This window comes from Cetorhinus maximus, chromosome 32 (genome assembly GCF_964194155.1).
Source record: "Cetorhinus maximus chromosome 32, sCetMax3.hap1.1, whole genome shotgun sequence".
NCBI lineage: Eukaryota > Metazoa > Chordata > Chondrichthyes > Lamniformes > Cetorhinidae > Cetorhinus > Cetorhinus maximus.
In genome coordinates this window covers 18,134,519-18,161,189 of record NC_135910.1, presented here as the reverse complement: position 1 = coordinate 18,161,189, position 26,671 = coordinate 18,134,519, and the positions used below count along the sequence as shown (strand labels likewise).

Sequence of the window (26,671 nt, the reverse complement as noted above, 5' to 3'; positions counted from 1 at the left end):
GGCCCAATCTCTCCTCATATGACAATCCTGCCATCCCAGGAGTCAGTGACTTCAACTCAAATTTTCCCAGAGTGTTTTAATCTTAAAAACAAATGGTTTATTTAAAAAAAATACTTTCTTGTGCTAAATAAAGCTCTGTTTTATATGACAGAGATAGAGAAGGAAGACTTGCAGTTATACAAGAAATAGGAGTAGGCCATTCAGCCCCTCGAACCTGCCCTGCCATCCAATAAGATCATGGCTGATCTTCAACCTCAACTCCATTTTTCTGCACCTTCCCCATACCTCTCAGGGTCTAAAAAATCTAACAACCTCAGTTTGAATATACCCAACAACTGAGCATCCACTGCCCCTGGGATAGAGAATTCTAAAGGTTCACAACCCCCTGAGTTAAAGATGGCGCCTCTGGCAGTGCAGCACTCCCTCAACTCCCCTCGGCACTGGAGTGTGGGCCTTGAATTTTGGGCTTAGTGCCTCTGGAGTGGGGCTTGAACCCACAATCTTCTGCCCCAGAGGCACTGAGCCACGGCTGACACGGTTATCAAACAGGAATTTGGGATTTGACTAAATGTAACTTCTTGAGTTAAGCATTGAGTCGGGAGTCTCAAAGGGTTAGCAAGTCTCTCAAAAAGAAGCCAACAATAAGATCTATTGTGGCTATGGTGTTAGGCAGGGAGCAACGTGCAGCCAACAAATGTACAATGACACTATCCTCATAAACAGTTCAGCAAAGTGCTGGACCCTCCAGATGTCTTTGTTGTGATGTTGCAGAGATTGTTTACCAGCTCCCCAGTCATTTTTTTTTTTCAAAGCAGAGTTGACAGGATCTTTGCTGCAGCCATTTCTCAAAGCACTTTGATAACCCAGCGCTGGCTCCTGTCAATGTGGCGTTCCCGCTTCTGGGGATTGTACACAGACCATCACAAGAGGAAGCCTAGTTCTGCTGTGACAGTCAATTCTTTATCATGGATTGGTCGACAATTATGTGGCACTTAATCCGATCGAGAGCTCATCCCAAGTCACAAAGTACACGCATCACAGGCAGGAGAACACGGATTCATTTTCCTCTCCCGAGCTACAATCACAGGACAAATGCAGCCCTCAAACCTCGCAGTGAGGAACATGGGGTTAGGAGGAGGCCATTCAGCCCCTTAAGCCTATCCGCTATTCAGTTAGATCCTGGCTGATCTGTGTCTTAACTCCACCATATTCCTTGCTTCCATATCACTTCATATCCATACAAAACAAAGACCTATCAATCTCCGTTTCGAGGTTTTCATTTGACCCTCAGCCTCACTAGCTTTTTGGTGGGTGGGGGTAGGGTTCCAGATTTCCACACCTCTTCGTGTGAGGAAGTGCTTCCTGACATCAACCATGACGGCCTGGCTCTCATGTTAAGCTTCTGCCCTCTTGTTCTGGACTCTCCCTCAACACCCCCCGCAACCCCCGACCAAAGTAAATAGGTTCTCTCTATCAACCAAGGCTCCGTCAAATCCTTTAATCATCTTAAACAGCTCGATTGGATCACCCCTACACTCGAGTGAATACAAACCTCATGAGTGCAAACTGTCCTCCTAATTTAACCCTTTCTGTCCTGGAGATCACCAAACCATGAGATGTAGGAGCAGAAGTAGGCCATTCGGCCCATCGAATCTGCTCCGCATTCAATGAGTTCATGGTTTCTCCTGCCTCTTCCCCATAACCCTTGACTCCCAAACCCCAGCGTGAGGCAGCTTTCAAGGCTGGGACCCTGGCGATGCTGGCACAGTGCCACACCAGACAGGGCATCTGAACCACAGGGGAAGCTGGTCTTTGAGTTTCTCCTGGATTAGAAGCTCCAATGTCACTTCTAACCTGAGGGTTAGGGGCAGTATGGTTCAAGTGGAGATCACTCACTCCATCCAGGGCCCTCTCACATTTCTCTGATGGGTCGGCTACACACTAATAGAAAAAAGACTTGCCTTTCTATAGATACTTTCATCACCTCAAGACGTCCCAAAGTGTTTACAGCCAATGAAGTGCTTCGAAGTGTAGTCCCTGTTGTAATCTAGGAAACGCGGCAGCCAATTTGCACACAGCAAGATCCCACTCACAGCAATTTAACACAAGCAAGCTTGCTTTTAATGATCTTAGACGAGGGACAATTACTTGCCCAGGACCCAGGGGAAGAACTCACCTGCTCCTCCTCAAAATGGGACCTTTTATGTCCAGCCAACAGGCCAGTTGGTTTAACATAAAAGATGGCACCTCTGACAGTGCAGCCTCCCCTCAGTACTGACCCTCCGACATTGCAGCTCAACCTCAGCACTGACCCCCCGACAGTGCAGCACTCCCTCAGTACTGACCCTCTGACAGTGCAGCACTCCCTCCGTACTGACCCTCCGACAGTGCAGCACTCCCTCAGTACTGACCCTCCGACAGTGCAGCACTCCCTCAGTACTGACCCTCCGACAGTGCAGCACTCCCTCAGTACTGACCCTCCGACAGTGCAGCACTCCCTCAGTACTGACCCTCTGACAGTGCAGCACTCCCTCAGTACTGACCCTCTGACAGTGCAGCACTCCCTCAGTACTGACCCTCCGACAGTGCAGCACTCCCTCAGTACTGACCCTCCGACAGTGCAGCACTCCCTCAGTATTGCACTCTGAGTGTCAGCCTGGTCAAATCCCTGGAGTGGGCCTCGAGTGCACAACCTCCTGAACCTGAGGTGAGTGCACGCCTCGCAGGTGACACCAACACCTGACCCTCCCTCCCAGGATTCAGATTGACATATTTTCTCTAAGCAATTTGGCTTTCAGACTTTGATCACCTCCCCAAACCCCATTACCACTCAGCATCTTCCTCTCATTACACAATTATCCCATTAAAGACACCCGGGAAAGTGGGAGGTGTCAGCAATCAAGATTTTCTTGGCTTCGTGTTTGGGAATGGGGAAAGGGGGGGCAGCGAGAGTCCAGACATTTTTAAATCAGGGTTGGTGCATTACTGGATTTTATTGAACACAGTGAGTGCACTATAAATTCCATCTTCAGATTGAAACCACCTCCATCTGGGACTGCAGCCAACAACCAGTGCTCGGGTTTCCTAGGTTAAACCAGTCACTAATTCTAGGAGCACTTTCATTGGTTCTAAAGTGCTCTGAGACATTTGGTAAGATGCTATACAGATGCAGGTTCTGTCTTTGTTTTTGTATTTGATTAATGCTTCTCGAAAGTGTCAACTTCCCTCAGTTGGAACCGCACTGTCGGAGGGTCAGTACTGAGGGAGTGCTGCACTGTCAGAGGGTCAGTACTGAGGGAGTGCTGCACTGTCAGAGGGTCAGTACTGAGGGAGTGCTGCACTGTCAGAGGGTCAGTACTGAGGGAGTGCTGCACTGTCAGAGGGTCAGTACTGAGGGAGTGCTGCACTGTCAGAGGGTCAGTACTGAGGGAGTGCTGCACTGTCAGAGGGTCAGTACTGAGGGAGTGCTGCACTGTCAGAGGGTCAGTACTGAGGGGGTGCTGCACTGTCAGAGGGTCAGTATTGAGGGAGTGCTGCACTGTCAGAGGGTCAGTACTGAGGGAGTGCCGCACTGTCAGAGGGTCAGTACTGAGGGAGTGCCGCACTGTCAGAGGGTCAGTACTGAGGGAGTGCCGCACTGTCAGAGGGTCAGTACTGAGGGAGTGCTGCACTGTCAGAGGGTCAGTACTGAGGGAGTGCTGCACTGTCAGAGGGTCAGTACTGAGGGAGTGCTGCACTGTCGGAGGGTCAGTACTGAGGGAGTGCTGCACTGTCAGAGGGTCAGTACTGAGGGAGTGCTGCACTGTCAGAGGGTCAGTACTGAGGGAGTGCTGCACTGTCAGAGGATCAGTACTGAGGGAGTGCTGCACTGTCAGAGGGTCAGTACTGAGGGAGTGCTGCACTGTCAGAGGGTCAGTACTGAGGGAGTGCTGCACTGTCAGAGGGTCAGTACTGAGGGAGTGCTGCACTGTCGGAGGGTCAGTACTGAGGGAGTGCTGCACTGTCGGAGAGTCAGTACTGAGGGAGTGCTGCACTGTCAGAGGGTCAGTACTGAGGGAGTGCTGCACTGTCAGAGGGTCAGTACGGAGGGAGTGCTGCACTGTCAGAGGGTCAGTACGGAGGGAGTGCTGCCCCGTCAGAGGAGTCGTCTTTCAGATGAGACATTAAACAGAGGCCCCGTCTGCCCTCTACCCTGGATTTAAAAGATCTCACCGGCATTCTTTGCAAAAGAGCGGGGGAGTAGGGCTAGTTGGAAAGATCTTTCAAAGAGCGGGTACAGAGGTGATGGGCTGAATGGCCTCCTTCTGTGCTATGTTATTCTATGAAAAATCTGGGAATATGGTGCCATTGACATGTCAGAAGCCACCTCCTTTACTGTGGAGGTGTGAACAGCATCTAGTCTTTGGCACCATGTGCTGGACGTGGACGGCAGTTAAGCATCTGCCCAATCCTCTTGGGTGCTGGGATGCGGTTGAAGGTTGACAGACTGGCCTTGAGCAGGCGATTCTGTTGAGGTGGAGAACACTGGGGCTTTCAACAGCACCAGCTGGGAAAGGTCGGGAGTTTGTGGGAATTCGTTTGGGGCAATACCCGCGCCCTCGCCAATTGAGCTCTCTCCACTTGCCCACTCTGTTCACTGCTTTACACTGGAGCAGATCCCACACTGGGAGAGAAGCAAGTGACAAAGCAATAATGAAAATTCAGCAGCTTCTTCCAATTCAATCACGGGAACCCCTCATAAATTATTCGCAGTACGCACAATTAGGCTTCATGTAATATTAACACTGGCTCTTTGTTCTCAATCCTTGAGGACAGTAATCCTTGTACCGAAATGGAAGGACATTGCTGATTTCAGGATGCTCTAATCTGTCCGGAACACAGTGGGGTGGGTACTCGTGACAGCAGCACGACCCCCTCCCTAGTGCCTGCTGACCCACTCCCATCTCCAGCCTGGTCCAAACTCACAATCTGCCAACTCAGTGCCACCCACTGAACCCGACTGAAACTCACAACAAAACATCCCAGATACCTCCACACGTGAAACACAGAGAGCGAGAGGGAGAGGGAGAGGGAGAGGGCGAGAGAGAGAGCGAGGGAGAGAGCGAGGGAGAGAGCGAGGGAGAGAGCGAGGGAGAGAGCGAGGGAGAGAGCGAGGGAGAGAGCGAGGGAGAGAGCGAGGGAGAGAGCGAGGGAGAGAGCGAGGGAGAGAGCGAGGGAGAGAGCGAGGGAGAGAGCGAGGGAGAGAGCGAGGGAGAGAGCGAGGGAGAGAGCGAGGGAGAGAGCGAGGGAGAGAGCGAGGGAGAGAGCGAGGGAGAGAGCGAGGGAGAGAGCGAGGGAGAGAGCGAGGGAGAGAGCGAGGGAGAGAGCGAGGGAGAGAGCGAGGGAGAGAGCGAGGGAGAGAGCGAGGGAGAGAGCGAGAGAGCGAGGGAAGGAGCGGTGAAACACAGAGTGAGGGAGAGGGAGAGAGCGAGGGAGGGGGAGAGAGCGAGGGAGAGGGAGGGAGGGAGAGGGAGAGAGCGAGGGAGGGGGAGAGAGCGAGGGAGAGGGAGGGAGGGAGGGAGGGAGGGAGGGGGCGATGAAACACAAGTTCTCCTATTTGTAAGCACCAAGTTGGAGCAAGAACTGGGAACACACCCTCCACAGACCCAATAAATGGAAAATTACTTGAAATTCCCTGAAAAGGGAGCTGAGCATCCCAGAGGAGGTTACTGCTTCCCAGTTGTTACAGCTTTCACTCTTTTGCTCCATTTTATTCCAACAATAAATTCCTGTTGTGTCCCTCGAGTAATATCTGTTCCCAGCTAAAGCTCTTGTGTTTTCATTTTCCCTCTCTTCTGAACAACAAGACTATTAATCATCCTGGAACCAGTGACCAATCGCATCACGAGAGTGAGGGAGGGATCAGGAGAAAAGGACTGGGAGACAGGGAGAGAGACAGAGAGAGATAGAGATAGAGACATGCAGAGAGGGAGAGCCAGAGAGAGGGAGAGCCAGAGAGAGGGAGAGCCAGAGAGAGGGAGAGCCAGAGAGAGGGAGGGAGGGAGGGACGGAGAGCTAGAGGGAGGGAGGGAGAGCCAGAAAGAGGGAGGGAAGGAGAGAGAGCCAGAGAGGGAGACAGAGAGAGAGAGGAAGAGCCAGAGAGAGGAAGAGCCAGAGAGAGGAAGAGCCAGAGAGTGGGACGGAGAGCTAGAGAGAGGGAGGGAGAGCTAGAGAGAGGGAGGGAGAGCCAGAGAGAGGGAGAGAGAGCCAGAGAGAGGGAGGGAGAGCCAGAGAGAGGGAGGGAGAGCCAGAGAGAGGGAGGGAGAGCCAGAGAGAGGGAGGGAGAGCCAGAGAGAGGGAGGGAGAGCCAGAGAGAGGGAGGGAGAGCCAGAGAGAGGGAGGGAGAGCCAGAGAGAGGGAGGGAGAGCCAGAGAGAGGAAGAGCCAGAGAGAGGAAGAGCCAGAGAGAGGGACGGAGAGCTAGAGAGAAGGAGGGAGAGCCAGAGAGAGGGAGGGAGGGAGAGAGAGAGCCAGAGAGAGAGAGAGGGAGCCAGAGAGCAAGAGAGAGTGAGAGGGGGGTCAGGCCGGGAGTGAGCGAGAGATAGACAGAGAGCGAGAGCCAGAGTGAGACAGAGGGAGAGACAAGAGAGAGATATCGGGTGAGATAGAAAGAGGGACAGAGAGAGAGAGAAGTGAGAGACAGAAACAGAAAGACAAAGGATGGAGAGACAGAGATCAGCAGCCATTGTTGTTACCATGAACGGGGCAGTGAATTGAGTTAAGCCCAGCCGGGTGTCAGGATCAGGTTAGTTGGCTGATCCAGTGCAGAATGCAGGCTGGAGAGGAGGAGACAAATGAAGAAACTAGTGATCTTAAATCTTAAAAAGGACATGGTTCAAGAGATCAAATAACATGGGGGAAAAAAACACATAGTGACTGAACACATCTCTTTTTACTTCCCCTTTCACGCAATTGCTTAGAAATGAGGGGAGAAATTTGCTTAAACTGTTTCTCTCGAAGGTTTGAATGAGATCTTTAAAAAGCTTCTTCTAATATTCAATAGGAAACATGATTCCGGCAATGTGATCGCTCATTATAAATGTGCCGTACCTACCCAAGAATGAACGGAGACCTGACAGACGTGAGCTATACTGCTAACTCTGCACCACACAGTCAGGCCAAACGCCAACTCACTATCTCAATGCCAGGCAGCCCAAACACTTCTCAATGGCGTGGCTCATTGGGTAGCACTCTTACTGTGGCGTCAGAGGTTGTGGGTTCAAGCCCACTCCAGGGTCCTGAGCACATAATTCAGGCTAATACTTCCAGTGCAGTACTGGGGGAGTGCTGCACTGTCAGAGGTGCTGTCTTTCAGGCGAGACGTTAAACTGAGGCCTCGCCGATATTGAAGAAGAGCTTGGGTAGTCCTTTAGCAGGAGTTGATCAATGGCATAATCTGGGGTTTGCAATGTAAATGGACAGCTTGAGGTTAGAATTTTAAATCTATTTCAACTCTCCCTCATCTTTGGGATTCTGATGCTAAAGTTGCTCCTTGAGTCACCATGGGGAGGGGTGAGGGGAGGGGGAATGTAAGGGTCTTTCACTTTACCGACTACTTTACAGCCCAGGCTGTCTGCTGTCTGCAACCATCACCCTAACACTGATATGGGTGAGGCAGAGAGAGGAGGCCCTCTCCCAAGATCCAGTCACATTGTCAGCTGGTGTTATTCACTGGATTTAACGGCTGGTGCCCTGGAGATGGTCCCACTGACTCTGTATGATCGAGGCCTCATATATTATTCAGACTCTGACAGATAATCACAAAACACTGCCCAACATTACAGGAAACACTTGTTTTATTCTAATAATCGCACCAAGTCTTACTTTCCTATCACACCCTATGTTGCCTCATCGACATCCTGGTTTTCTTCATGACCCAAACCCTCCCTATCTCTGTAACCTCCTCCAGCCCCTACACTCCTCCCTATCTCTGTAACCTCCTCCAGCCCCTACACTCCTCCCTATCTCTGTAACCTCCTCCAGCCCCTACACTCCTCCCTATCTCTGTAACCTCCTCCAGCCCCTACACTCCTCCCTATCTACCTAACCTCCTCCAGCCCCTACACTCTTCCCTACCTATCTAACCTCCTCCAGCCCCTACACTCCTCCCTATCTCTGTAACCTCCTCCAGCCCCTACACTCCTCCCTATCTCTGTAACCTCCTCCAGCCCCTACACTCCTTCCTACCTGTCTAACCTCCTCCAGCCCCTACACCCCTCCCTATCTCTGTAACCTCCAGTCCCTACAACCCTCCCTATCTCTGTAACCTCCTCCAGCCCCTACACCCCTCCTTATCTATCTAACCTCCTCCAGCCCCTACACCCCTCCCTATCTCTGTAACCTCCAGTACCTACAACCCTCCCTATCTCTGTAACCTCCTCCAGCCTACACTCCTCCCTATATCTGTAACCTCCTCCAGCCCCTACACCCCTCCCTATCTCTGTAACCTCCTCCAGCCCCTAGAACCCTCCCTATCTCTGTAACCTCCAGTCCCTACAACCCTCCCTATCTCTGTAACCTCCTCCAGCCTACACTCCTCCCTATATCTGTAACCTCCTCCAGCCCCTACACCCCTCCCTATCTCTGTAACCTCCTCCAGTTCCTACAACCTTCTCTATCTTTGTAACCTCCTCCAGCCCCTACACTCCTCCTTATCTCTCTAACCTCCTCCAGTCCCTACATCTCTAACCTCCTCCAGCTCCTACAACCCTCTAAGATCTCTGCGCTCCTCTAATTCGGGCCTCTTGAACATGCACAGTTTTAATCGCTCCACCATTGGCGGCCGTGCCTTCAGCTGCCTGGGGCCCTAAGCTCTGGAATTCCCTCCCTAAACCTCTCCGCCTCCCTCTCTCCTCCTTTGAGATGCTCCTTAAAGCCAACCTCTGACGAAAATTTGATCACCAGTCCTAAAATCTCCTTACATGGTTCAATGTAAAAATGCGTCTGATTACACTTCTGCAAAGTGTCTTAGGAATGTTTGACTATGTCAAAGGAGCTTGTTGTTGTGATAGGGACCGAGAAATGGCCGTTGGCAATATTAACAAACGCACACACAACCTGCTGGTAGAACAGTCCCTGACCACTATAACCCAGGCCTCAAACTGTTTACTTTATTGAGGTTAACACCTCCATGAAAACGTTGAAATGTCAAACGAGCCCATTAAACGTTTGGGTGCTAAATTAGTGAGAAATATTTACAGAGAGTTGTCAAGGCTGGAAGTAGAATCCAGGATGTGCTCTTTAAGGGATGGTAGATAAATATTTAAAGAACAAGTTTAAAGGGATTTTGGGGGGTGAGCATGGAGATGGAGAGGTAAGGGTAACTCCTCTCGGAAGCTGTCACAGCAGCAATTGGCTGAATGGCCTTCTCTCCCTGCACCCGCACCCGCACCCTCCCCCCAACTGAGGTCAGAAAGTCGTGGGTTCAAACCCCATTCCAGAGACACGAGCACTAAATCCACACCGACACTCCCAGTGCCAGTGCCAAGGTGGCACTGCGCCGTCAGCAGGGTCACCTTACGGGTGACACCTTAAACCGAGGCCCCAGCCGGCACCTCTCAGGTGGCTGGAAAGGATCCCGCGGGCACCATTTCAAGGACGACCAGGGGGAGTTCTTCCTGGTGTCCCGAGCGATATTTAGCCCTCAGCCAATGTTACTGATGGCAAATCTGGTCATTATCACACAGCTGTTGTGGGATCTTGCTGTGCGCGAAATTGCTGCCGCATTTCCCACATTGCAACAGTGATTACATTTCAAAAGTACTTCACTGGTTGAGAAATGCTTTGTGATGTCCCGAGGCTGTGAAAGGTGCTACATGAATGCAAGTCTTTTCTGCGCTGTAACTTATCACTAAGCATCATTCCTAGGCTATCGTATCTTCACTGACAACAGGAACAAGAGCTACTGCATGTTTGGCTTTCAAAAACTGTTACATTTCCACTCCTCCCGCAGTCACACTGGACCTCCCAGTCCTCCTGGGCAGGACTGACTCGCAGTGCGCAGTATAACTACTACCTTAAAACCCCAGGTTAAGAACATATATAACGAAAGTCTTCCAGGCAAATAGGCAGATTTTTGGGAAGGAGCTTAAAATGGGAAAACGCCAACCGGTCAGAAATGCTCCTGCAAAACTGTTCGGTCCCCATCCTGTGTCTGTCACTGTTCGAACTCACCACCCCAACAATAGACTCAGATCAGGGGAATCCCCCCTCTCCTCAATCAAAACCACAAATTAAGTCGACACTCAGATAATAATTAAGCCGGACATTATTGTCGATCGTCAAACCTTGGTCAAAACGCTATCTGACCTGTGGTGAGGTCCGTCTCCCATCTGTTCCCATTACGATGACCACCCCATGAACAAACATTCGGGATTGTTTCGTCCGACACTGAACACAGAGTAGTGGCCGGAGGCATACAGCACAGAATCGGGCCATTCAGTCCACGTCGGGTGTTACTGCTCCGCACCAGTCTCCTCCGATGCCTTGTCCTCTCAGCTGTAGCTGAGCAGGTAGCACTCTCGCCTCTGACTCAGAAGGCTGGGGCGGGGTTCAAATCCTACTCCGGAGACTTGGAACACAAAAGGTTAGGCCGGCACTCCCACTGCAGTGCTGAGGAAGTGCCGCACTGTCGGAGGTGTCGTTTTTTTCAGATGACATTTTAAACCGAGGTCTCATCTGTCCTCCCAGGGTGGATGTAGAAGATTCCACGGCCTCTATTCGAGAGGGGGAGCAGGGGAATCCTCTCAGGTGTCCTGGAATGTATATCCCTCAAACAACACCGCAATAAAAAACAGCTGATCTTGCCATTATTATAATGCTGTTTGTAGGAGCTTCCTGTGCATAAATTGGCTGCTACATTTCAAACGTAGTTAATTGGCTGTAAGATGCTTTGGGGAGTCCAAAGGGGATGAAAGGTGCTATAGAAATGCACGTCTTTATTTTCTTCCACCCTATCAGCATACCCCTTCTATCTCCATCTCCCTCACGCGTTTATCCAACCTCCCCTTAAATGTATCGACACTGTTCACCTCGACCACTCCCCGTGGGAGCGAGTTCCACTGCTCTCTGGGTAAAGATGTTTCTCCTGAATCCCCTGTTGGATTAATGGAGCTTCCCTCTGAACTGAGCCATTATAAGGCCTCGGGGTGTTTTTTTAAACTTTTTCGGTGAATGTGTGTGGTTCCTGGTGTGGGATTTTGATGCCAGCGAACAGAACACTTTATATCTGGCACTCACTCATTGCAAACACTCCCTAAGTTGGATATAACCATTTACTACAGATAATGATCTCCACTCTCCCACAACAATGTGCCACATGCCCAGACAGCTTTACCTCCAGTCGCATTTCCATTTCACACAACAATCAACTCTCTCTCTCTCCCTCCCTCTTCGGGTACCAGGTCTTAAGAGGTGACCATGGACCCTCCATGTTAATCTTGCCCTGGAGGTGTGGGTTAGGGTTAGGGTTGTGAGTCAAGAACAGACTGCGACAGCCCAAATACATTGACCTGGACCCCACCCCTCACAGCTGGCAAAGACAGGAGGAGAGCTATGGCCTTGTGGCATGTGCTGGATTTGAACCCACAGGGTAGAGGTGGAAGACTGGTACCTGACCCGCTCTATCACTGGCGCACACCATGCCGCTCACTCAGGCTGTCTTCTGCCGGGCACTCGAGAACAGGGGTCACCTGAACGACTGAGGCAAAGCCGCTCCATTTCCACATCTTGACCACCCGCTCGGCAGCGCGTTAGAAAACCTTAGGCACGCCCTGGGATCTTCGGGCAGGTGGGTAACCTGTGAGAATGCCCCCAGCTTCACCAACCATCTAAGGCAGAAACCGCTCTACCAATCCTGAAAAAGAGATTTAGGTTTTCCTTTTATGGTGTGGAATTGACAGCTGGATCAGTGCTCAGCTTATTCAAGTTAAACCATGGAACACTTGGAGCCACTACCAGGTAATAAAGTAATCCAGGGATTATAGCAAACAGCGACGAGAGAAATAAAGGGAAAATTTACATTGATATAGTGCCTTCCATGGCCTTAGGATGCCCCAAAGCGCTTTACAGCCAATGAAATACTCTTGAAGCCTAGTCGCTGTTGTAATGTAGGAAACATGGCAGCCAATTTGTGCACAGCAAGATCCCACAAACAACAATGACTAACCAGGTTAGCTGTTTCAGTGATGCTGTTTGAAGGATAAATGTTGGCCAGGACACCAGGGAGAACTCTCCCCCTACCCCTCTTCTCCAAATAGGGGCCTGTGGGATCCTATGGATCGCCTGAGTGGGCAGACAAGGCCTCAATCTGAAAGACGACACCTCTGACAGGGCAGCATTCCCTCAGTACTGGCACTGGGAGTGTCTGCCTGGATTATGGGCTCAAATGTGTGTGGTGGGGCACGGATAGTTACTCTTCAACTGACACCCAAGAACAGATGATCTGATCGTTATTGCATGGCTATTTGTGGAATCTTGCTGTGCACAAATTAGCTGCCGTGCTTCCAATATTACAATGACTGCACTTCAAATTTCGTTAGCTGGACAGCACCTTGGAACGTCCTGAGGTGGTGAAAGGGGCTATAAGAATCCAAGTCTCTCTTTCGTTGAAAAACTGGGAGTCTGACCTCGGACATCAGAAAGATGGATTCATGAGGAAGAACCGAAGAAATTTCAGCCTTAAAGGGAGGCAGTTGAGGGATAGTCTTAGATACAAAGAATGGAAAGGATAGATCGAGAAAACCACATCCAACTAAAACATACCAGGAGGGCAAGAAAACAGAGGGTTCAAAATACTGTGACAAGAAACAACTTTAGAATTAACGTGACAAATCTCTTCTCCCTGTGAGTGGTCAACAAGTCCCAAGCAAGGGTGGTGGAGGCAAAACTCCTCAAAGCGATGACGAGGCAACGGAGTTCCATGAGGGGGAAAGATCAGTAGATTTCCCCTGGAAGGGATGAGTATTCCTCATTGGTGCCCATCTTGCGAACAGACCAACGGGAGCTCAGCTTAACCTTTGAACCCCAAGGACTTCCAACATGGCTGACCTCCCTCAGGTTGTCGATGCGTGAGAGCGCAACCCTCTGAGCTCCAGGGTAAGGGGGCAACACTAACAATCGATGTGTAATGCACAACGGAATCTGTTTACACTCACCAGGTTCCGGCATCCCAACTCATTCCCCACATATTTGCTATTTAAACAGCCAATTGGCAGTCTGGCAGCAAATTGCAAAGGAACTCAAGGGGAATGCATAACAAACAAACCAAGGGCCAAGCCATTGGCTTACAGAACACTCCAAACATTTGTAATCGAGCACACACTCTCTTAAAGGGGTAGACACTATTAAAGGCACCTGACCCTCCTGATTTAATCCCCCCCCCACACAATTTATTCCTGTGGTCAGAGATAGTTTGAGGCCAGGGTTAACAGCATTAGCCACAGTTAAGTGTCAGGAATGGGGATGGCTGGGGGCTTCACAAATTCTGATCAGATTTACCCCCCTTTCCCTACATTCAGCTGCAAGGGGAAATCAGAGGAATTATTGGAATGAGGAGGAAGGGATGTAGAGTGTGGAGGCAGTCATTACCCCAAAACTCTGCTGCCTATATCTCAACTCACTCCATGGAATTGCGTTGCCTCGTAATCGCTTTGAGGAGTCTTGCCTCCACTACCCTTATCTGGGACCTATTGGCCCTTTGCTCGATGGCTATATTGGCTCCCAGTCCGGCACTGCCTCGATTCTCACCCCCGTTTCTAAATCCCTCCGTGGCCTTGCCCCTCCTCATGTTTGTAACTCCCTCCAGCCCCACAACCCTCCAAAATCCCTGCACTCCTCTAATTCCGGCCTCTTGAGTATCCCCAATTTCCATCGCTCTGCCATTGGCGGCCGTGCCTTCATTTGCCTGGGCCCTGAGCTCTGGAATTCCCTCCTTAAACCTCTCCATCTCTCTCTCTCTCTCTCCCCCCCATTCTCTCCTACTTTAAGATAGTACTTAAAACCTGCCTCTTTAACCAAGCCTTTGATGATCTATTGTAATAGCTCCTCATAAAAGCAAAATACTGCAGATGCTAGAAGTCTGAAATAAAAAGCAGAAAACCCTGGAAGCGACTCCGTGGAACTGGCTGCATTTCTGTAACAGAGTTAACGGTTCAGGTCGGTGCATCAGAACAGTCCCAGAAGAGAGCTGTCAGCCTGAAAAATTAACTCTGCTTCTCCGCAGACGCTGTTGGACCTGCTGAGTGCTTCCAGCATTTCCTGTTTGTATTCCTATTATCGTCTTATGTACAGAGCAGCTCCGGTGAATTTACTGGGACAATGGGGGAGATAGTGCCTGTTTACGCCACGTTGGTTGTGAAGCAAATTCTTTTGTGTTTCAAAGTTTGAGGGTTTGTAGATCTTTTTTTTTCGAGCAGCTTATCCTTAAGCTTTATCAGCAAAGTCACATTGTCTGGCCGCATTGCCGTTTGTGGGATCTTGCTGTGCGCAGTTGCCTGCAATGTTTCCTACATTGCAACGACCACGTTTCCAAAATGAAAACGTCACTGGCTGCAAAACGCTTTGGGGCACCCTGAGGTGCTGTAGGAACGCAAGCCTTTTTTGTTAAAATTTGCCTGGCTGCCTCTTTCTCCTGTGATACAGAGGCACGGATTCAGTTCCGGTCTGCAGCCCAGCCTGGGGCCAATAGTGCAGTGCCTGCCCAGAATGGAAATCAAGGGCCAAACTTCCCTTCTATTTAAGAAGGGAACAGAGAGACTTCTAGATGCTAAAGACGTCAAGGGTTACAGGGAAGAGTACGGCGTCGAGATAGAGGATCAGCCATGATCCCATTGAATGGAACAGCAGGCTCGAGGGGCCGAATGGCCTCCTCCTGCTCCTACTGTTTATGTTCCAAACGTCAGTGTGACATTTTCCAGTTGCAAGTCAGTTATCTGAAGCCTTGTCAAACACGGTTATCCGGTCACTATCATTTCTATCTGCTTACGGGTCCCATTGGACAGACAAAGGATGTAGAAATCAATAGGCTGAATGATCCAGAGTCTAGTAGTCTCCCTGCCAGAAGTGATATTCCAGTCAGCTGGTTATTTTCCTCACGGGGGTCACAGTCTCAGGATAAGGGGTCAGCCATTTAGGGCTGAGATGAGGAGGAAGTTCTTCACTCAGGGGGTTGTGAATCTTTGAAATTCTCTATCCCAGAGGGAGCTACGGGTGCTTAAGGGTTGGATATCTTCAAGACAGAGGTCGTTAGGTTTTTGGATACAAAGGGAATAGTGCAGGAAAGCAGAGTTGAGGTAGAAGATCTTATTGAAAAGGGGAGTAGGTTTGAAGGGGCACATGACCTACTCCTGTTCTTATCTCTGACGCTCTCATAATATAATCATCTGAGGTCACGACTGTGAAGATAAAACCCGACTTTGCGATCTATTAACAATACAAAGGAGCGAATCGAAACATTAATTACAGACTAGGAGCTGGGGAGATAGTTATTGCAGAATTATTGGTCGATCAATAGCTGGTGGTTGTACATGCTCCTGCATCACTGATAGATGCTACGAGATATCAATATGTCCCGGTCTGTTAACCCTTTGCGGTCAATCATGAAGCAGATGAAAACCAGGCGTTAGAAAAGAGACATTAAACCCACTGAGGTCAATGCGAATAGCCCCACGACCAATGTTTTCCCAAAGAGCAGGAGAGATCTCCCCAGAACCCTGGAAAATATTTATTCCTTCATTCATTCTCTTGTTCCATAATTCAACAATCTGAATTAAGCAACATGTGTAATCCAGGACAGTGAAATTTAGCACTTTAAAATGGTTGGATAAATGGATTTGAGTGACTGCAAATTAAGAGACTCAGACATTTTATCAACAAGCTTTGGATAAATGACAATGGGCTGAATGGACTCTCTAATCCATAACTATCTTGCAGCCCTGTGCCATGCCCAGTAGACACCCCAAGGTCACCGCGTCATTCATTTGTCCACAAGCAATGTGCCAAAGCTCGCCGAACAGGGTCTATTGGGCTGCAGCACAAAAGCAAAATGATGCGGATGCAGAAGATGTGAAATAAAAATAAAAGGAAATTCTGGAAATATCCAGGCAGCATCTGTGCAGAGATAAGCAGAGTTGCCACTTCACGTCTGCAGCTTTTTGTCAGGAAAATGCAGCCGCGTCTGTGAGCACGTCCAACATTTTCAGGTTTCAGTGGGTTCCCCGGGTCCCTTAACGCACACACGGTTACAATTCCACAGTGACAGGCCAAAGAGGGGCAGCATCGAGGAGTCCCCTCTCACAGCGAGATCTCAAAAGCTTTCAGTTTGGCAGCCTAGTTAAGAAATACATTAGAGAGCTCCCCCTCAAAATCTCCAGTATACATAAAATGGACTACTAAACTATACAGTCCGAACTGTGCCAGATTCGATGTGTGCTCTGTACTGATCTCCTGCATTTGGAGGGGTGGGGGTGAGGGCAATTGGCCTTGACAGGCAACTCCACCCCACCCCAATCCACCCCCCTCCCCCACCCAGGACTAGAAAGTAGGGGGAAGGAGGAGAATAAGATCCATTGTGTGGCAACAATACTAGGGAGTGTGCTTCTGCAGTCAAATTTCTTTTTATTTGATCGTGGGATGTGGGCATTGCTGGCTGGGCCAGCATTTATTGCCCATCCCTAATTGCCCTTGAGAAGGTGGTGGTGAGCTGCCTTCTTGAGCCGCTGCAGTCCCTGTGGTGTAGGCACACCCACAGTGCTGTTAGGGAGGGAGTTCCAGGATTTTTACAGAATCCAGTTCAGCTGTGAAGCCTCCCAAAGTTGGACAGCCTTCCCACAGCTACCACCCGGATACTCACACATGGAACTGTTAGGTTGGGGGAATTATCAGACAAACATAGCACCAGCTCAGGGTGAGAGCACCAGGAGGGAGGAGAAAATCCAAAAAGAAAAATCAGTGAGTTAAGTTTCATTCCACTTACCAGCGCAAGCTAACCTCACGTTCCAGTGTCTCATGCCTGGCTTTCTTAATTATTCCTCTCAATCCCGCTCCAGGAGCTATTGGGTCGCACTGAGATGCAGTTTCGAGGGTCGCTGCTGCTCACTTGACCCTCACCCAAAAGGCAAGCCTTCACTTGAAAGAACAGTCCACTGGGTATCCCAGCAATACACTTAAACCTTCCTCAGCCAACGCCCACCCTCACATTCCAGCATGGGACCTTCAATAATCACCATCTTCCCACCATGTTTTCAAATCCCCCCATGTCCTCACCCCTCCCTAACTCTGCGATATCCTCGAGCCCCACAACCCTCGAAATATCTGTAACAAAAACAAAGATACCTGGAAAAACTCAGCAGGTCTGACAGCATCTGCGGAGAGGGATACAGTTAACGTTTCGAGTCCATATGACTGTTCATTAGAACTAAGAAATATAGAAATGAGATGAAATATAAGCTGGTTGAAGGAGGGTGGGACAGGTGGAGCTGGATAGAGGGCCAGTGATAGGTGGAGGCAAATAAGAGATTGCCAAAGATGTCATAGACAAAAGGACAAAGAGGTGTTGACGGTGGTGATATTATCTAAGGAATGTGCCAATAGGTGACATTAAGGGTAGAAAGCAGGACGAGCAAGGTACAGATAGCCCTAGTGGGGGTGGGGTGGGGGGAAGGGATCGAAATAGGCTAAAAGGTAGAGATAAAACACTGGATGGAAATACATTTTAAAATAATGGAAATAGGTGGGAAAAGAAAAATCTATATAAATTATTGGAAAAAAGAGGGATCGGAAAGGGGGTGGGGATGGAGGAGAGAGTTCATGATCTAAAATTGTTGAACTCAATATTCAGTCCGGAAGGACTTAACTATCTCCTGGCCTCTTCAGCGTTCCCGATTTTAATCACTCCCCCATTGGTGGCCCGAGTCCTAAGTTCTGGAATTCCCTCCTTAAACCTCTCCGCCTCTGTCCTTTAAGATGCTCCTTAAAACCGACCTCTTTGATTGAGCTTTGATCTGTCCTAACATCTCCTTAGCGGCTCGGTGTCAAATTGTGCCTGATAACACTGTGAAGCGGCCTTGGGAGCTACTGATCTCATTAAAGGTGCACACACTAAAATGCAAGCTGTTGTTGCCATGACACACAGTCAACCGAGAGTGGGAACTGCCATCCCATTGGTCTGGGTGGATTTGAACCCAGGTGTGAGAGTTGAAAGGTCAATGCTTTACACCATCGTTCTGCCAAGACCCTGAAGATTGGCTTCTCTTGAATGAAACACTGCCCAATAAGTGAAGGCGGCTTCTCCGGCTAATTCCCCAGCCTGCCCACCAAAAAGCGACCCCAAAAGCGGAGAACCGCTCCACACGGGAGAGGCAAGCCTGAGGGCAAAATCCTAATCACGTCCCCAACCTGGGAAAGCTGATAGGAAAGGCATTGACTCAGTGGGAGTCTATGGTTGGTTAAACTTTTCAAAGCAGGGGTTTATTATAAATAACGAGAAACCGCACACTGTCCTTTTTTTTTTATAAAGAGGAAGGGCACATGGGAACATTTCCAGGCAGGATGACAATCTATTCCCAAAACCCTGCCTACCAGAATCATTCTCTGCACCATATGTGGAAATACAACTCCCACGATCATTTTGTTTCAGAATCTATTTATTGGCAAGGGCTACAAGTGACTTCATCTTTTCACTTGCTCAAAGAATTGCATGTATCTGAATGTCACTGATAAGCCTATGCGGCAATATTTCAGTGGCGACAATTACCTTATTTGATAAGTCATGTTTAAATTCATCATCTCCGGGTGACAGGCAGGCTCACAATGCTGGAAATAGGCACATTCATTTCTTGTTCATTGTGGGAATTAACATCAATTCTGTCCCCATCTGAGGCACTAAGGCTGCCATAAAAATGTCATTAAGGCAATTTATTTTACAGGAGGTCATTCAGCTCAATGTCTCTGTTGACCCCTCTCCTATACCCTCCCCATAGCTCTATGATTTATTCCATTCTGTCAATGAACTCTCAGTGGAATTATCTTCCCTCCCTCCTCCAACTTATTCCCAATATTCTTGTCTCTCTGGGGCAAGTCTCCCGAGACGTGGGTTAGCAGGCTGCAGGTGTTGTCACTAGTGGCTCAGTGGAGATCAATCTCGCACTGGGTCAGAAGGTTTGTCGCGTTGAGTCCTGCTCCAAGGACCTGAACACCAGGATCAGGGCTGGAGGCTCAGTGCAATCTCCTGGAGTCCTGGAATGCAATTATATCCTCCTGCAGTTAGATGCTCTGGGAGTGAGATGCCCCTGGAGTTGGATATTCCAGGAGTGATCTCCTGCTGGAGTTAAGTGTTCTAGGATGGAGATGCTTCTGAACATAAATGCGACTGCGGTTAGATACTCCAGGAACCCCTGGGGTTATCTGACCCTGATACTGGAGTGAGTTACTCCCGGATTGAGTTACTCCGGGAGTTATCTGGTCCTGATCCTGGTTGAAGTTACTCCTGGAGTAACCTGGTCCTGGTACGGGAGGGAGTTACTCCGGGAGGGAGTTACTCCGGGAGGGAGTTACTCCGGGAGGGAGTTACTCCGGGAGGGATTTACTCCAAAAATTAACTGCTCCTGACACTGGCCTGAGTTACTCCGGCAGTGTGTTACCTGATCCTGATACTGGATTGAGTTACTCAGGGATTGACTTACTCAGGGAGTTATCTGATCCTGAATTGAGTTAGGAACATAGGAGCATCCAGCCCATCGAGCCTGCTCCACCATTCAATTAGATCATGGCTGATCATCTATCTCAATGCCACTTTCCCACACTATCTCCATATCCCTTGATGTCATTAGTATCCTGAAATCTATTGATTTCTGTCTCAAACATACTCAATGATTGAGTTTCCACAGCCCTCTGGGTAGTGAATTCCAAAGATTCGCCACCCTCTGTGAAGAAATTCCTCCTCACCTCAGTCCTGAATGGCCTGCCCTTTACCCTGAGACTGTGTTCCCTGGTTTTAGACCCACCCCCACCCTCCCCAAGCCAGGGGGAAACATCCTATCCACATCCACCCTGTCACACGCTGTAAGAACTTTGAAAATTTCAATGAGGTCACCTCTCATTCTTCAAAACTCTCGAGAAGTTTCCTCTAGAGTTTCCTCAATCTCTCATAAGACAATCCCGCCATCCCAGGGATTAACCTGCTGAACTTCCGCTGCACTCCTTCTATGGCAAGTATATCCTTCCTTAGATAAGGAGACCAAAACTGTGCACAATACTCTAGGTGAGTTCCCACCAAGGGTCCATACAACTGCAGCAAGACATCTTTACTCTTGTACTCAAATCCCCTCACGATGGAGGCCAACATACCATTTGCCTTCCTAATTACTTGCTGCACCTGCACGCTAACTTTTAGTGACTCATGGACAAGGACACCCAGGTCCCTTTGGACACCTGCATTTCCCAACCTCTCACCATTTAACAAATACTCTGCCGCCTTGTTTTTTCTACCAAAGTGAATAATGTCACATTTGTTCACATTATATTCCATCTGCCATGGTCTAGACCATTCACTTGGCCTGTCCATGTCCACTTGAAGCCTCCTCGCATCCTCCTCACAACTTACATTTCCACCCAGTTTGGTGTAATCAGCAAATTTGAAATATTACAATTGGTCCCCACATCCAAATCATTTATAAAGATTGTGAAAAGCTGTTGCCCCAGAACTGATCCTTGTGGTACCTTGCCAGTAACAGCCGGCCCCCAAGAGAATGATATGTTTATTGCTACTCTCTGTTTTCTGTCTCTTAAGCAATTCTCAGTCCACGCCAGTACATTATCCCCAATCCCACGTACTCAAGTTTTGTTCATTAATCTCCTGTGTGGGACCTTAACTAAAGCATTAATCCAGGATCGAGTTACTCTGGGAGTGTGTTACTCCGGGAATTACCTGATCCTGATAAAGGAGTGAGTTATTCGGTGATTGGGTTGGGTTACCTGTTCCAGGATTGAGTTACTCTGGGAGTGACCTGATGCTGATACGGAAGTGGGTCACTCTGGGAGTTACCAGGTCCTGGACTGAGTTACTCTGGGATTGTGTTACTCCAGGATTGAGTTACTCCAGGAGTTACCTGATCCTGAGACTGGATTGGGATATTCCAGGAGTGAGTTATTCCGGGATTGTGTGACTCCGTGATTTAGCTGACCCTGATGCTGCATTGAGTTATGCTGGGATTCAGTTACTCTGCAAACAAAAACAGAAACAGAAATACCTGGAAAAACTCAGCAGGTCTGGCAGCATCGGCGGAGAAGAGCACAACTGACGTTTCGAGTCCTCATGACCCTTCAACAGAACCGAATGTCAACTGTGTTCTTCTCCGCCGATGCTGCCAGACCTGCTGAGTTTTTCCAGGTATTTCTTTTCTGTTTTTGTTTTGGATTTCCAGCATCCGCAGTTTTTTGTTTTTATTTCAGTTACCCCGCGATTGAGTTACTACAAGAGTTACCTGACCCTGATACTGGATTGAGTTAATCCAGGATCGAGCTACTCCAGAAGTTATCTGGTCCTGATACTGGATTGTGTTACTCCGGGTTTGGGCTACTCCGGGAGTTACCTGGTCCTGATACTGGATTGTTTTGCTCTGGGGTTGTGTTACTTTGAGTTTGGGTTACTCCGGGACTGGGGTCACTCCGGGACTGGGGTCACTCCGGGACTGGGGTCACTCCAGGACTGGGTTATTCCGCGTTTAGGTCACTCTGGGATTGGGTCACTCTCGGACAGGGTTATTCTGGGACTGGGTTATTCCGGGACTGGGTTACTCCGGGACTGGGTTACTCCGGGACTGGGTCACTCTGGGACTGGGTTATTCCAGGACTGGGTTATTCCAGGGTTGGGTTGCTCTGGGACAGGGTTACCCCGGGACAGGGTTATTCCGGGTTTTGGTCACTCTAGGATTGGGTCACTCTCGGACAGGGTTACTCCGGGACTGGATTATTCTGGGACTAGGTTATTCTGGGTTCGGGTCACTCCGGGACTGGGTTATTCCGGGACTGGGTTATTCCGGGTTGGGGTTACTCTGGGACTGGGTTATTCCAGGTTGGGATTACTCTGGGACTGGGTCACTCCGGGACTGGGTCACTCCGGGACTGGGTCACCCCGGGTCTGGGTCACCCCGGGTCTGGGTCACTCCGGGTCTGGGTTACCCCGGGACAGGGTCACTCCGGGTCTGGGTCACTCCGGGACAGGGTCACTCGGGGATTAGGTTACTCCGGGAGTTACCTGGTCCTGGTACAGCTGCACCAGTTTCTGGGTCACTCGGGGACAGGGTTACCCCGGGTCTGGGTCACCCTGGGATTGAGTTACTCCGGGTCTGGGACACTCCGGGACAGGGTCACTCAGGGATTGGGTTACTCCGGGAGTTACCTGGTCCTGGTACAGCTGCACCAGTTTCTGGGTCACTCCGGGACTGGGTCACTCCGGGTCTGGGTCACTCTGGGTCTGGGTCACTCTGGGACAGGGTTACCCCGGGATTGAGTTACTCCAGGTCTGGGACACTCCGGGACAGGGTTACTCGGGGATTAGGTTACTCCGGGAGTTACCTGGTCCTGGTACAGCTGCACCAGTTTCTGGGTCACTCAGGGACAGGGTCACTCAGGGACAGGGTTACCCCGGGACAGGGTTACTCCGGGACAGGGTTACTCCGGGACAGGGTTACTCCGGGAGTTACCTGGTCCTGGTACAGCTGCACCAGTTTCTGGGTCACTCCGGGACAGGGTTACCCCGGGGTTGGGACACTCCGGGACAGGGTTACTCCGGGACAGGGTTACTCCGGGAGTTACCTGGTCCTGGTACAGCTGCACCAGTTTCTGGGTCACTCTGGGACAGGGTTACCCCGGGATTGAGTTACTCCGGGTCTGGGTCACTCTGGGACAGGGTTACTCAGGGACAGGGTTACTCGGGGATTAGGTTACTCCGGGACAGGGTTACTCCGGGAGTTACCTGGTCCTGGTACAGCTGCACCAGTTTCTGGGTCACTCTGGGACAGGGTTATTCCGGGACAGGGTTACCCCGGGATTGAGTTACTCTGGGTCTGGGACACTCCGGGACAGGGTTACTCAGGGATTGAGTTACTCCGGGAGTTACCTGGTCCTGGTACAGCTGCACCAGTTTCTGGGTCACTCCGGGTCTGGGTCACTCCGGGACTGGGTCACTCTGGGTCTGGGTCACTCTGGGACAGGGTCACTCGGGGATTGGGTCACTCCGGGAGTTACCTGGTCCTGGTACAGCTGCACCAGTTTCTGGGTCACTCAGGGACAGGGTCACTCTGCGACAGGGTTACCCCGGGTCTGGGACACTCCGGGATTAGGTTATTCCGGGAGTTACCTGGTCCTGGTACAGCTGCACCAGTTTCTGGGTTATTCCGGGACAGGGTCACTCCGGGTCTGGGTCACTCCGGGACAGGGTTACCCCGGGACAGGGTTACCCCGGGACAGGGTTACCCCGGGAGTTACCTGGTCCTGGTACAGCTGCACCAGTTTCTGGGTCACTCTGGGACAGGGTTACCCCGGGATTGAGTTACTCCGGGTCTGGGTCACTCTGGGACAGGGTTACTCAGGGACAGGGTTACTCGGGGATTAGGTTACTCCGGGACAGGGTTACTCCGGGAGTTACCTGGTCCTGGTACAGCTGCACCAGTTTCTGGGTCACTCTGGGACAGGGTTATTCCGGGACAGGGTTACCCCGGGATTGAGTTACTCTGGGTCTGGGACACTCCGGGACAGGGTTACTCAGGGATTGAGTTACTCCGGGAGTTACCTGGTCCTGGTACAGCTGCACCAGTTTCTGGGTCACTCCGGGTCTGGGTCACTCCGGGACTGGGTCACTCTGGGTCTGGGTCACTCTGGGACAGGGTCACTCGGGGATTGGGTCACTCCGGGAGTTACCTGGTCCTGGTACAGCTGCACCAGTTTCTGGGTCACTCAGGGACAGGGTCACTCTGGGACAGGGTTACCCCGGGTCTGGGACACTCCGGGATTAGGTTATTCCGGGAGTTACCTGGTCCTGGTACAGCTGCACCAGTTTCTGGGTTATTCCGGGACAGGGTCACTCCGGGTCTGGGTCACTCCGGGACAGGGTTACCCCGGGACAGGGTTACCCCGGGAGTTACCTGGTCCTGGTACAGCTGCACCAGTTTCTGGGTCACTCTGGGACAGGGTTACCCCGGGATTGAGTTACTCCGGGTCTGGGTCACTCTGGGACAGGGTCACTCAGGGACTGGGTTACTCCGGGTCTGGGTTACTCCGGGAGTTACCTGGTCCTGGTACAGCTGCACCAGTTTCTGGGTCACTCCGGGACAGGGTTACTCCGGGATTAGGTTATTCCGGGTCTGGGTTACTCCGGGAGTTACCTGGTCCTGGTACAGCTGCACCAGTTTCTGGGTTACTCTGGGACAGGGTTACCCCGGGACAGGGTTACCCGGGGGTTGAGTTATTCCGGGACAGAGTCACTCCGGGAGTTACCTGGTCCTGGTACAGCTGCACCAGTTTCTGGGTCACTCTGGGACAGGGTTACCCGGGGGTTGAGTTACTCCGGGTCTGGGTTACTCCGGGAGTTACCTGGTCCTGGTACAGCTGCACCAGTATCTGGGTCACTCTGGGACAGGGTCACTCCGGGACAGGGTCACTCCGGGACAGGGTTACTCCGGGACAGGGTTACTCCGGGAGTTACCTGGTCCTGGTACAGCTGCACCAGTTTCTGGGTCACTCCGGGACTGGGTCACTCTGAGACAGGGTTACTCCGGGACAGGGTCACTCTGAGACAGGGTTACTCCGGGACAGGGTTACCCGGGGGTTGAGTTACTCCGGGTCTGGGACACTCCGGGACAGGGTTACTCCGGGTCTGGGTCACTCCGGGTCTGGGTCACTCCGGGACAGGGTTACTCCGGGACAGGGTTACTCCGGGACAGGGTTACTCCGGGACAGGGTTACTCCGGGACAGGGTTACTCCGGGACAGGGTTACTCCGGGTCTGGGTTACTCCGGGAGTTACCTGGTCCTGGTACAGCTGCACCAGTTTCTGGGTTATTCCGGGACAGGGTTACCCCGGGACAGGGTTACCCGGGGGTTGAGTTACTCCGGGATTGAGTTACTCCGGGAGTTACCTGGTCCTGGCACAGCTGCACCAGTTTCTGGGTCACTCTGGGACAGGGTTACCCCGGGACAGGGTTACTCCGGGATTAGGTTATTCCGGGATTGAGTTACTCCGGGAGTTACCTGGTCCTGGTACAGCTGCACCAGTTTCTGGGTCACTCTGGGTCTGGGTCACTCTGGGACAGGGTTACCCCGGGACAGGGTTACCCGGGGGTTGAGTTACCCCGGGATTGAGTTACTCCGGGAGTTACCTGGTCCTGGTACAGCTGCACCAGTTTCTGGGTCACTCTGGGACAGGGTTACCCCGGGACAGGGTTACCCGGGGGTTGAGTTACCCCGGGATTGAGTTACTCCGGGAGTTACCTGGTCCTGGTACAGCTGCACCAGTTTCTGGGTCACTCTGGGACAGGGTTACCCCGGGACAGGGTTACCCGGGGGTTGAGTTACCCCGGGATTGAGTTACTCCGGGAGTTACCTGGTCCTGGTACAGCTGCACCAGTTTCTGGGTCACTCTGGGACAGGGTTACCCCGGGACAGGGTTACCCGGGGGTTGAGTTACCCCGGGATTGAGTTACTCCGGGAGTTACCTGGTCCTGGTACAGCTGCACCAGTTTCTGGGTCACTCTGGGTCTGGGTCACTCTGGGACAGGGTTACCCCGGGACAGGGTTACCCGGGGGTTGAGTTACCCCGGGATTGAGTTACTCCGGGAGTTACCTGGTCCTGGTACAGCTGCACCAGTTTCTCCTCGATCCATTTCTCCACGTCCAGCCGGTTCTGTAATTCTCTGCGGTCATATCTGACCGTCACCCGGGCTTGTCTGCGCTGCAGGGCGGCCCCGGGCTCCCTGGGACTGGCCGCTAACCGGCTCTGCCCCTTCCTCCCGACCCGGTAAGCTGCCATCCTCAGCCAGAGATCCGCCAGACTCCGCCAGAGATCCGCCAGAGACTCCGCGATCCGACCACGGGGTCCGAGCGCGGCGCTGATGCTGAGTGAGGACAAGGGCTGCCGCCGGGTCCTAGCGCGCACCGCACACTCCCTAACCCCCGGCCTCCTGACTCTCAAAGGGAGAGTCACTCACAGTCTCCTCTCGGTTCCAGTTTCCTGGTCTAGATACAGATCAGCAAGTGTCAGCAGATCTACCCACAGATGGGTGGCAGAAAAATGTTAGCATATAATCCACAAGGGGGCAGTTATTGAGCCCACATAAGGAGCAGGTGATCGAAAAGCTTGATCAAGGGCTGAGGGTCTTAAAGAAGGAGAGAGAGGTGGAGAGGTGATGGGGAGGGAATTCCAGAGTTTAGGGTCCAGACTGCTGAAAGCACAGCCTCCAGTGGTGGAATGATTAAAACCAGGGATGAAAAGGCCAGAAATGGAGGGAGAGTAGAGGTTTCAGAGGGCTGTGCATCTGGAGGGAATTATAGAGATATTGAGAGAGAGGTCATGGAGGAATCAGACTCCTTAACCCTCCCCATCTCTTCACCTTTTAAGAGGCTCCCTAAAACCTACCTTCT

The 26,671-nt window shown here is 51.1% G+C and overlaps 1 protein-coding gene across 1 annotated transcript in view; it reads right to left on the bottom strand.

Moving 5' to 3' along the window:
- The window catches only part of LOC144671330 (protein phosphatase 1 regulatory subunit 14A-like), a 42,199-nt gene extending 16,074 nt beyond the window's left edge, over window positions 1-26,125 (bottom strand). Inside the window, exons 1-2 of the mRNA XM_078533158.1 lie at window positions 26,097-26,125; window positions 25,875-26,064 (exon numbers count right to left, since the gene is read on the bottom strand). Of these exons, the coding sequence (XP_078389284.1) occupies window positions 25,875-26,060 (186 nt within the window). The 5' untranslated portion in view covers window positions 26,061-26,064; window positions 26,097-26,125. The remainder of the gene's footprint in view (window positions 1-25,874; window positions 26,065-26,096) is intronic.
- Window positions 26,126-26,671: the final 546 nt, after the last annotated feature.